Source organism: Wasmannia auropunctata, unplaced genomic scaffold (assembly GCF_000956235.1).
Source record: "Wasmannia auropunctata unplaced genomic scaffold, wasmannia.A_1.0 LD334508.1, whole genome shotgun sequence".
NCBI classification, from domain to species: Eukaryota; Metazoa; Arthropoda; class Insecta; order Hymenoptera; family Formicidae; genus Wasmannia; species Wasmannia auropunctata.
In genome coordinates, this window is record NW_012028382.1 from 275,104 (window position 1) to 287,124 (window position 12,021).

Below are 12,021 nucleotides of genomic sequence, written 5' to 3' on the forward strand. Positions count from 1 at the left end.
AGTGCCTTTCAAGATGCATCGACTATTTCATTTTGAATTTTATCATACAATAAAACTGTCTGTTAAACAAGCGGAACTATCGGAAACGGAAACATTACGGAATAAGTAAAAAAAAAAAATGGAATGAAAAATACATTTTTGAATTTTTCTTCAATGAGAAAAAAAACGGCAATTGTATCGATTAAATTCTTTCCGACTTATCAAGTTTACGATGAAACGACGTCGCTGTAACTTAATGAATATTTATATAACGATAAAGGGGCAAACGTCTTTCTTGGAACGCGATACTCCCTGTCGGTCTCTGCAGTAGTTTATGCAGCGTTAATTTACGCAAATCGTGGAAAGCAAGATAATCGAGTTCTGAAAACGCAGTCGCCGACGCAACACGATATATCCGATGTGCAAACTGACTTCGCGTTAGGTTCTATCTCTGGACGCCTACCTTATGCAGAATTCACACCTTTCACTACGTTCAACCATTTACGACAGGATGAAAATACTCTTATCTGTCAGCTTGTTACAATGAGAAACCGAAAATACTGTTCCTCCCATCCTCTCCGAGCTTCGTATTTCGAAACGGTCTTCTTTTAACATTTCTTTCTAATAGATCGTTAAAGAAGAATCGCCGCGCGCCACGGTATATAATTTACTAGTAATTTCTAACTTTACTACCTGATTGCGCCACTCGTTCTTCGACCTCGATTTTTTTTATTACTGCTCCTTAGCATTTGTACCATGCTGTATGTCGCACACAAATGGAATTCGATGAAACACCACGTTATTTTCATGTATTATGTATCACCAAGTACTTAATTTACTATTCGCGTTCGCATTTCTTTCTGGAGCAGCGAGCGAAATGCTTGCAACGGCGACGCTCGGATCGTTTGCGCTCTTGTCCCTTTTTCTTCTGCCGAACGTTTTGCCGCGGCACGAGCGATGGATTCCAGGAAGGAAGGTGGGTATTAGCGTGGGATTATCCTGATAGAAAGTGCACCCGGTTGCCCCCCCTGACTTTGGGAAAGGAACTTTTATAACTTTTATCTTTGTGCCAGCAAGTTCCGTCGTTTCGTCAGTTGCGAATTGTAAAGAATGTGCGAGAGCCGGTCAAGTGCTGGCGTTATTAAACGTCGTGAAATGCCGAGGGTCTTAGTTGTGCCGGGCCTGCTTCTTTAATTTCGTGTGCGCCGACCATCACGTAGGTGCCCATTAACGACCATTCCGAATTTTTTTTTCTCCTTTACCAAAGGAAGAACGGAAGGAGTCAAGGAGAGTTCGGCGGAAGAGCGGGATTTTAATTCGAGCGAAAGCCGGCGGATTTTATGATTTCTTACGATATAAAATTTTTCGTGAAACACGTAGGTTCAACGCATTTAGAATACATCAGATTTTATTAGCTTCTCGTTACATTACGCTATCATCGCGCGCGCGACGAGAATGGAACTAACCGTTAGCGATTAGCTACTCCGGATGCTTTCGGCCGGCTCGCGCTCATAAAGACGGTTCTGTTGACGAGCCCATCACTCATCAAACGAATCTCCGTAGAGAACTTTAACGATCGACGGGCGTTAACCCAGTTGCCCGGGCGTGATGCGCGTACGCGTGACTTGATGATCCAGTGAGACTCCATAAATCAGAGGTATTTCGGTATCGCGGAAGTCCCGCGAGAGTATTTATATATAACGTAAGGTTCGCGCGCACCTACGGCGTCCGGACACTTTGTGTCCGGGTGTCGGTGCATCAAGCGCACACGCCCGTCGCGATGCTCTTCGCGACTGCATGTCGTGCAGCAGCCGTCTGCGACGAATTTGATACCCGGCCAAGTGTGGCTCGGACGGGAACTGAGTCACTCCGACGTGTCGTGGACCAAGTTAGAAGTACCGGACCAGTATCGGCACCGTCCAGAATCGAGCGAGTCCTCGAGAAAACTCGTATCCCAGGGAGTCGCGAGGAGATAAAAAGTACGCGAGGACGGGCGGGATCTAATCTCGCATCGACAGCTGGCTATCAAAAGGAGTTGCGCGGTATAATAATAGAGGGTAACTGGAGCGAGGCGTCGCGACGGCCGGTTTTCTTGAGTGATGCAAAGCGAGGGAGGGTGCCACGTCGTCACTCAGTGGGACAAGAAGCGCCTCTTGTGAAATGTCTTGTGTCTAAACTTACGTGTTTGATGCTGTTTATTGACGTCACGGGGCTCGCAAGAAGTAAATAGAGTCACCTCTCGCGAAAAGTTTCATGTTACAGATTATAAGTCGATAGCATTGTAAACATTTATTTAGCATCTCTTAGTTGTACATAACGTCATATTCGAATATAAAATCGCTATCGATAAAATAAAATATTGAATTCCCGGTGAAATTCGAAAGCATAAAATAGGGCAAAGTTTAAGATTCACATTTCATTCGTTATTTAGAATTCGAGCTCTTTATAAACGTCGATATGCATTAATAAATATTAACGTTAGCGATGTTTCGTATTATTAAACTGATTGCCATTTAATCAGCGGATCACATTACAGCACAAAATATCAGCACGCTTTCTTACAACGTTCGCTTTACGCCCTAGGAATCGTTTGTAGTCGATAAGTTATAGAAGATAACGACAAGTTTGCAGTTTGTACGTGCTGTCAGAAGGCGTCTGGTGCGCCTCGGATATTAATTCTTCTGATAATATTGGCAGAAACATACGCTCGGGAATTTATGGTGGACGGTATTGCGCTCTCGATGTCGTAACCGGTAAACGGAATTGCGCGCATTCTATAATACTTTATTGATTTGCGGATAAAAGCGCGGGCGACATATCCCATTAAATTTATCTCATTCTTAGTAGTGACCCCTCGAGTTCCCGAACCTGTACATATATCACGATCGGTTGCTCTCGATTGGTCGGGCGGCCATCGAGCGTGGGTGCGTGGCGGCAACGATATGTCGAGTGATCTCTCGCGAGATAAAAGGATACGGAGAGGAAAGTACATGCGCGCCGATACCGCGGCTTAGTCGCATAATTAAGCGTTTTCGTGTCTTGCAATATTCCCGAGTCGATTGCTTGCGTTACCTGTCATACGAATGTGTCATTAGAAACGATATTGCCAAGCGTAATTGGTTTTATTGTTCACATATATATATATATATACACTCATTCTTTTGCTTTATAGACATTGACACAAATTGTCGTAAGCCAGTAATATACACGTTTTCCGAAGGAATGTGCGATTTGTACGCGATCGTGTAGTCGCAACGCTGGAAATGTAGTTTTATGACTCCATCAAGTCTTCTCACGCGACTTTGCCCGAATAAGGACCGTCCGTTTTTGCTCGAATAAGGACAAGATGTTCGGCGTGCTTTTCTTCCGCCTCATTTCCTCCTTTGGAAGACGAAGCACGACAGACACTATCTTGACACTCTTAATCCATTCCCGCTCGTGAGAGCGGATACATTCGTGCCTGTCGAGATTTCGCAATGTCCCACCGTAAAATCCCGTCTCTCGTCACTCGTCGCGGCGCTCGCTCCTCCGTCTTTCATTCCTCGTAATTGCGACTTTTTTGTACGCTCCGCTGTGAGGTCTGCGACCCTCGAGAGCAACAGACCCCCGGCAGTTCAGACACGATGCGCTTTTACGAATGATGCGATGGGACACGTCACTGTGATGAAAGTGTCGATTGATCGGCAGCGTGGTAGAGTAATAGAATGTTTCCGAGAGACATGAAATACATGAATACGATACAGAGAACAGAAGTCAGTCGATACAAAGATATGATTGAATTGGATAAGCAGTTTAACTGGCTCTTAGCGTTTTAACTCTTCCCTGTCTATTCAATTAAATTTTTTTATTCCCAGCTAAATCACTTGAAATTCCCATCAATTAGGTATTCTTAAAAAGCGCGTGACATGACTGCCCTCCTAATAAGCATTTCCACGTTCTTAACCCACTATATACCGTCTCTCACAACGTTCGGTAAGAACTTATGCTAATGTTACGTGGCAAAACTGGACGGTGATTGCGGCGAAATGCAAATTATACCCGCGGCGCTATTGCACCTCGGTATCGGCACTTACGCGGACGGTTATTGGTATTTATGTCGTGCCGATTTTTGTCCTCGAACGAGAGTATTGTTAAAAACCGCGCTCACCTCTAATGAAAAATATCCGATTTTTGTAAGACAAGAGCTGTCTGATATTTTTATCAACGCTTCCTTAAAAGTATTATCACTTTTTTAATTTTACAAAGTCAGACTGAAATATATTGCAGATCTGTACTATTCTCGTTTCTAAAATCCACAATTTTTAATGAAGACTGGCGAGATTCGACATATCGGTTTTTTTGTTCAGTTTTAGTTTGCTGCATTTAGTTAAAATTCACGAAATCGCGCGGCTAACTTTCGCTTCAAGCCGGCCAACCCATGTAATTTCTCACGATCGTTTCACAGCTTAATTTTTACGAGGAGGAAATTAGTATGGGCTGTGGCGACCGTTAAAGACTTTTAAACGCCTTCGAAGCAATGGTCGATGGCAATTGACCACAACCCTCGTCGTCGTCCTCTCGGAGACGTTATACGTGGCTATTGTTGCTTGACGGGCGCGAGAGGTAACTAAAAGACGAGACTAATTGTCGACCGTAAAATGACGGTCGCACATCATTGCGTGCGGAATCGACGAGCGAATACAATTATTGAGAATTAAAATTGTTCAAGATTTTTTTTCTTTAGTAAAATAACTCGATCAGCAATACGCTGCAGCAAAAAATCGATTTTTTTCAATGCAATCACACTAGTAATCTTAAATATGTATCTTATCGATGTGTATTTTACTTAAAATAGCATATAGTACAAGTGAATATGTTCAAAATGGGGAACTATCGGAATATCGCGGACGAATAAAGTCGTATCTCTGTGCGATAAGATAGAAGTCAAGAATTGTGATTTCTTCGGTCTCTTTCGTCCGTAAATCTTTTTAAAATACAATCATCTGCTGTCTTCCACTAGACAGATGTTACCTTTTTTAAGTGTCAAATATCTCTCACATACAGATAAGAAGCGATTAATATCCCACGGCGCGCTGCACTTGCCCGTCGCCTGTTCTACGTTCCGATATAAATGGGGCGCATTTATCACCGGATTAATTGATTCATTAAGTCTAGTAGCAGAGGATTTAAATTCCATGAGGAGGGGTCATTGAAACGTTGACGCGCGAGGACGAAGAGTCACAAGTCGCATATAGCGATTCCTATATAATCGTCGTAAGATCGCCGGTAATCAATATACATATACGATAGAAACATGACGTTACATTCCGTGGACCGTGAATTAACTCTCACGCAACAACTTAATGCAGGAATAATCAGCGTACGACATTAACATATTCACAAATCACTGGGTTCTAGAGAAAGTCAGTGGAATGGGGAAATCTTCTGTGCTCGCAATTAATCGAAAAGAGAGATCAAGGGTCAAATATTCCCCCCCTCCCCCGTGAGCGGGAGTCTCTCATTCTCACTTTCGATTTTCTTTTACATTTCAATTCGACGCTGGCGGTTTGTACAGATGTTCGGAGCGCAATTAATTAAGTGCAACTCACACCAATCGCGCAGTAGCATGTAGCACGTACGAGAAAAGAGATTAATCATTGATACATATTTTATACAGGCTGTGACACACTTTGGCATTAAAGACGGTCTTACAGTCTGCGCTATTTTATCCTTCTTATCGCGCGCGGTAGTCTCGGGGACGCGTGGGTTTTCATACAGGAGTCATTCGGTCGTTTCGTTAATTTTTAATGTAAATGTCATAAACCGTTAATTGTCTGCTTCTCCTCCTCTCTCAATTCGTTCGACTTGGCAGGCTAGCGGGAGGTGACTTATGATACGCTCAATACGCGCGGCAGTTATGACATTACGTATTCATTACGCGGAGATAATAATACACCGATGCTGGGCCTGCGGGAGAGCCCAGCGACGAAAGCTTCGGCGAGTAATTAATCCAACTTGGTTTGGCGTCGCGGGCGTATAATGAGGGAGGAACGGATTCGTTATATTTGCTTTTAATTGCATATTTATAACGCGAACGTCTTACGGTCACCGTACCGCGAAATAGCGCTTGCATTATATATCGTGCGTCTCGCGTTTAAGATTAAATTCGTGGAAAAGATAATAAATTTATTTACGCAATGTGAGGACGTGCAATTATTTAGAGTAGATAATCAAATTTGTTAGCGGTCATTTACATTTGGTAATTTTGAAGGCGATAATTATTGATAATTACGCTTGTGTTGCATAAAGCGTATAAAGGTTTACTTAAACTTTTAAAAATCAATCGATCTGTGCAATACATGCATCGCAAAATTTCTCCCGGTGCAACTGGAATTGGGTTAGGTCAAGCGCGGCTGCGAAAATGACGGTGTGCACGCGGCGAGGTGGAAGTCGATCGCGGGGTCCTCCGTAATCGCGCGATAAACGGCGCCGCGCAAAGTATCGGGTTGCGAGAGAAGCACAGCGGGTTTAAACTGATCAGCATGTAAACGCGATCGGTTGCATAATCGCGACTACCGGTTCGCCACATGAAGGTCTAAGGTTGAGAATTGTACGCTTTCCTTATCGGCACCTCGTATCTCCCCGCAACGTTCGGCTTCATTGCTCGGTGAAGAAAAAATGAAAACTTGTGGAGAAATCCTGTTTTGCCAAATTATACTGGCCTCTGATAGAAAGTCACAGGAGTAAAGACAATCCTCTCGCTACACAAATCTCATTTGCACATCGCGCGACCGACCGTCATCGGTGAAAGGTCGGCGCGCGATTGTGAGCGGACGTTAAGCTTGCATTCCGACGATGATAGTTATACTGCCTCACGATTGGAGATCTAATGATTTTCCGAGATATATCGCCGTCGTGCATATAAACGCGTGCGTACGTATAGCTGTCGCGTTAAAGTGACGCGGTGGACCACCAGCCACGACGGCGCGTGTCATCCGTCAAATTACGAGCGACTTGAGCGTTTCTTAAGCTGACGGCGCTGAAAAGTCGACGTATATTGACAATCCACGGCCAGACATGCTACATTCATATCCGTTTTTGAGCGGTCTTAATTATGCCATGACGATATGTAGGATAAGAAATAAATAGGGAACAAACGTGCCGCACAATTCCTGCACTGATTAAAGATATGCTTTTTTTAAGTGATATATAGATATTGTATAAATTATGGTTATATAATTATATTAATATTTTACCGCTTTTATGCGCGTAACATGTGGTTGACAGGCATTTTAAAAAAAAATTCTTACTGTACACGCAAATTATTATCGTTATAAGCTATGGTTTTAATATATTTTTACAAGCTATAGAGATACTTTATAAATTACGATTTTAATATTTCACTGCTTTTATGTAACATTACCGGCGGGAGCTTTGACACAAAAATTTCACGACACGCGAATTATTATCGTGCGTCGAATTCGAGATCGTTTATTTTGTCGGCGGTTTACAGTTCAACATACGGTGTCTGATTGCGCATATAGTATCTAGCCAGATAAAGGCAAAAATAATTCAATTAGCCAATATACATCGGGTCGACCTATAATGCCACTTGTTTTCCGTGACACTAATGCGTCCACTTAAAACCGGACCAATTACTACGATTATTTCTATGCGAGAGAGACCATTTCACGCGGGCATCCAATTCCAGGCCTGTGCGATAACGAGCCTGTGCTGCGGCCGCGTGCACAGAGAAAAAGAGGAAAAAAAAACACGAACGTGCCGTTTATTGCGATGCATATTTTATATACACGAACACGAGGTTGTACGTATAATTTATATTGTTATAACTAAAGCCGAGAGATAATTAACGCGGATTTGTACGATCGCGGCGACGATCCGTAAATCGTGTCCGAATATTGTTGGCTTTTCTCTTTCTCGGGACATTCCGCTAATAAATTGTCCGCAATTTCAGTTTACACGATTAATGATACTTTCTCCCGCCCGGAATAACGCGTCTTCCTCCTTGCGTCGATGCATCCATCTCGTTGCCTCGATGAGGCGCATCGGTGCACCTCTTTCTATGCCGGCGATTTATCCGCGGGCATAGCGGCGGCGGGAGCCCGCATTTACGAGATCGTTTATCGTCCAATCGATCCGGTCCGCAGCTAACGGCCGCGCCGTTAATTCGCTCAATATGTTATCTTGGCAAATTATGCGTCGCGGTAGTTAATAATTATTACGGTCTCGCATGCCTCCGATCTACCCGCGTTGAATCACGCGAGTGTGAAAGTACGCGGGGAATTTGTCGCGCATTGACAAACAAATTCGTATATCAGTTCTTTGAATTAATTTTGATTAATTCGTTTTTCTCCTCAATGTTATTAAAAACTGACAATTTTATTTGTGAATTACATTGATTTACAAAATGTTTTATCTCGTCAAATCCAGAGGCAAAAATTAGAACAGGAAAACTGCAGAGCGAGAAGGAGAGAAAAGCTAAAAGAAATGAGTAATATTTTAAAAAGAAATTACGCGACGGACTTACGAAGAAGAAAAGCTCGACGCGATGAGAGTGCTTCGGCACACAGGTGAGCGTGTCCGATCTGCAGCATCCGGTGTCGTCCGAGCACCTGTGCAATATGACGCAGTGTGGAATGTAGGTGATCGACGAGCTCGGATAGATGTTACCAACCGGAATGACTCTCGCGCGTGGCCACTGGCAGCTGCCTTCCCTGTGGACTTTCCGAGCGTAATCAGCGGCCGCTTGCTGTTCAGCACCTAGGGCAAACATTCGCCGTAGTTAAAGTACAATCCCGTGGGATCTCGTTGTAATTGTGAGAATGATAGGGAACGAAATTGACTAATTCACGCGCACCTTCAATAAAAAAAAAAAATGGGGCTTCACGCTGTAGTCGTCGTTTCCAGGTGTGTAACAATTGTGTGTTTATCTCTTAGAAAGCCGATAGCTATACACCTACTCGGCGGCGGCGATGTTTGATTTGCAACATACGTTTCTTCACGATTCTTTCGATCCCGCAACTTCCCGGGTTGTAAATCTTCGAATTTTGAAACCTTTAAACTTTTCCATTCTCTCGTGACTTTAAGTTATTATAGCTTTCGTAAATAGCCTTTAGAGATTGCGTTGAAGCGGCATTCTCTATATGTTGTAACGAGCCGCAACTAAGTGTCGTCCCTTCATGTAACTCATTAATTACTGTCTCGATAAAACGGGAAGGCGAAAGCGGATAGGTTAGATTAGAGAGGAGCCCTCGGTCTTGTCGAAATGGATCTTCCGTTAATCCTCCAGATCCTGGTTGGTCTGGTACGCTCGAGTTTCAGATGACACACCGGGAAGAGAGGCGAGAATCCATGAGATCGAGACGAGGCATCAGGCGGTTAGTTTGATCCGCGTGAGCGCGGATGCATCGCCTGCATCGAGTGACATAAGTTACTACTGAGAGCTTTCTATTGATTCAGCACGGAGATAGCTAATCGCTTTCTACGCGCGTTTCACGCGCTGTCGATAATTACGGCGACATCGTCACTCCGCATATAATTCGCTTGAGCGCACGGTGAAACTGCATTGTAGCAGGAAATTGGTAAATTCTAGCGCAAATAATAACAATGGAGAAACGTTCATGCGGTACGGAAAGGAATTCAAATGCGGTGTTGAGCCACTTAAAGCGAATTCGCCGTTCGCGAGGTCGCGCGCGGGTCACGAGATCGGTCGCTAAATGATTAGAAGGAGAGAAAGTACGCACTCGGTTGTCCACGCGCGTCCATGTACTGTCCATCGCGTCGCATTTAATGCCTATATTTCTGCAGCCGTTTCACTTCCAGGATTAACGCGTAATGAAGAAGCCCCACGAGAGACGATGACGAGGTATTTTTAGAGAGAGATACGGTAACTCTGAGTTACGGATTTACGATCGTTTGCGACGAAACGCAGCTCGATTGCGCGTTGTACGCGAATGACGGTGTTAATCGGATCAAATTTGCTCAGTCGCGCGTTTTACGAGTACCATGCACGGACGCGAGCTGAGGCGCCATGTCGTTTCTAATCGAAAATTATTGCGAATACCAATTGTTTATGCTCGGCGCCGACTTATCTCCCCATTAAAGTGTCGTTCGTCACGTCGGATGGTGGATTAATTTATTGGTCGTTGCAGAAATTGACCACGTGGAAGGTTGCGATATGGATACGTTGGCTCGCAATCACTGTGAAACTATTGATCTTGGTGATCTTTGGTATTGGGAAACTACAATCTCTCCGGGTCATCGCGGACAGTAAAAAAGGAATAAAAGAAGATATTATTCTAACGAGAAAAAAACCGATTTAGATATATTACATTTAGAGAGATTGGAAAATATAATTATAGTAGTTAGATGATAGATTCGCTGGCTCGAACAACTTTCTCGTTCGACATGCGTTTGTCGCTCGCACGAGAAACCCGGCTAGGTATAGAGATGATTTCGATGGAGATTTCGGAAGTGTAGTTTCGCGGAATTTTTTGCCCGTCTAATATCGACCCTCAAGGATCGATCGCGATATGCTAATTTCCGACGTAGGCGTTACTCTCGGCACGGAAGATCACATCGGCGTGCTCACAATGGAGGCACGGCCGCCAGGTATTCTGAAGTATGTGCTCTCACCGCGCGTATCATCCCGTATTCAAACGTATTCCGGAATATATTATGAGAGAAAGGGATTTATAGATTCGATCGTCCAATTTCTATTCTTCAATTTTTCGAGTAAATACGTCGCGATATAATGTACAATAGGTACCATGCATATTTATTAATGACGCAGATAGAAAACTGGCAAAATCAAGCTTGTCGATGTTTTACTCCTTCTGCGGCCGGTTCGGTTGGTTTTGTACAAATTTAAACTCTGACTCAGCACGAAAGTATTTAATCAACCGGTGCCACACAAGGCACACAGTAGCATATCCAACGAGTGTATATCATGTCATAAATATGCAGGATTACGCGAGCTAACGGAATGTGATGTCATCAATGTGACATCATGACGCTACGCTTTCTACGAAAGCTTTACGCATTCTACATTTATCTTATCGCGCACATCATCGTAATTATAATTCTCTTGCTAAAATTGTAAAATAGAAATTCAATATTACGGACAGAAGAGATTTTATTTGATAAATATTAAAATTTCCAGACACATCCGGACGGAAGACGGGAGAAGACGACGTGGTGCAGAAAGGACGAGCGGGATTTCGTCGGGCGAGAGGAGGCGGGGTCGCTGTCGTCCGGTGAGTGATAATAAATCGATTTCAATCCACGGGGGCTATGAATCAAGCTCCGACAATCCCGCGGCGTGCACGTGCGCGCATCGATGCGTTGCGCACACGACGACGACGCCACACGGGAGTTCACGCAGTGGTTGCCGCAACCATCACGGATACTCGATCGGAAGGGCGGAGGGGAGCGTACACACAATCGTCGTTATTAATTTACATATTAATAGTCTGCGAACTCCGTCGCGCGTTTCTCGCGGAATTCCGTTCTCCATGCGACCGGAGCGTTGCCCCCGCCGCGTCGGGATTCGATTCGAAAGGCGATCGCGAGGGAAGAGGCGATCGCGCAATCGGATGTAATTAGCGGCAAAAAGCAATCGAGGATAAATAGAGACTCGAGGAGACTTTTAGCCTTGCGATATAATAGGTTTATGAAGCGTAATAATAAAGAAACAGAATTAGAAGAAAAAAGAATTAATAAGGGAAGTATTACTTGGGAAATATTACAAAAGTATACATTTATCTTGTTTTTTTTTCCGACGTAAATATCGCGTTTTATAGCGGCTGTTTTTATGATGTAGTCCGCTCGTTTATATAAAAGAGAAGCCGATGAGAAGGAAGAGTCATCTTTACCGGGGGCTCTCTCTTTCTCTTGTCTCCACTCGGACGTCGATGTGTGAATGGCGCTTGTGCAATCGCATCGACGGAGAAGGTGCAACGCCTCGAGGCATAAATAGAGGCGTGCGCCTGGGAGTCGTATCGCAATCGTAATATAGCACGGGCGAATTTATATTACGTGTTG

The 12,021-nt window shown here is 44.0% G+C and overlaps 1 protein-coding gene across 1 annotated transcript in view; it reads right to left on the reverse strand.

The window, feature by feature from the left end:
- LOC105458485 (uncharacterized protein DDB_G0283697-like) overlaps positions 1 to 12,021 on the reverse strand; it is an 82,787-nt gene that overhangs the window by 31,013 nt on the left and 39,753 nt on the right. The window contains exon 3 of the mRNA XM_011703821.1: positions 8,507 to 8,739. Within this exon, the coding sequence (XP_011702123.1) occupies positions 8,507 to 8,739 (233 nt within the window). The remainder of the gene's footprint in view (positions 1 to 8,506; positions 8,740 to 12,021) is intronic.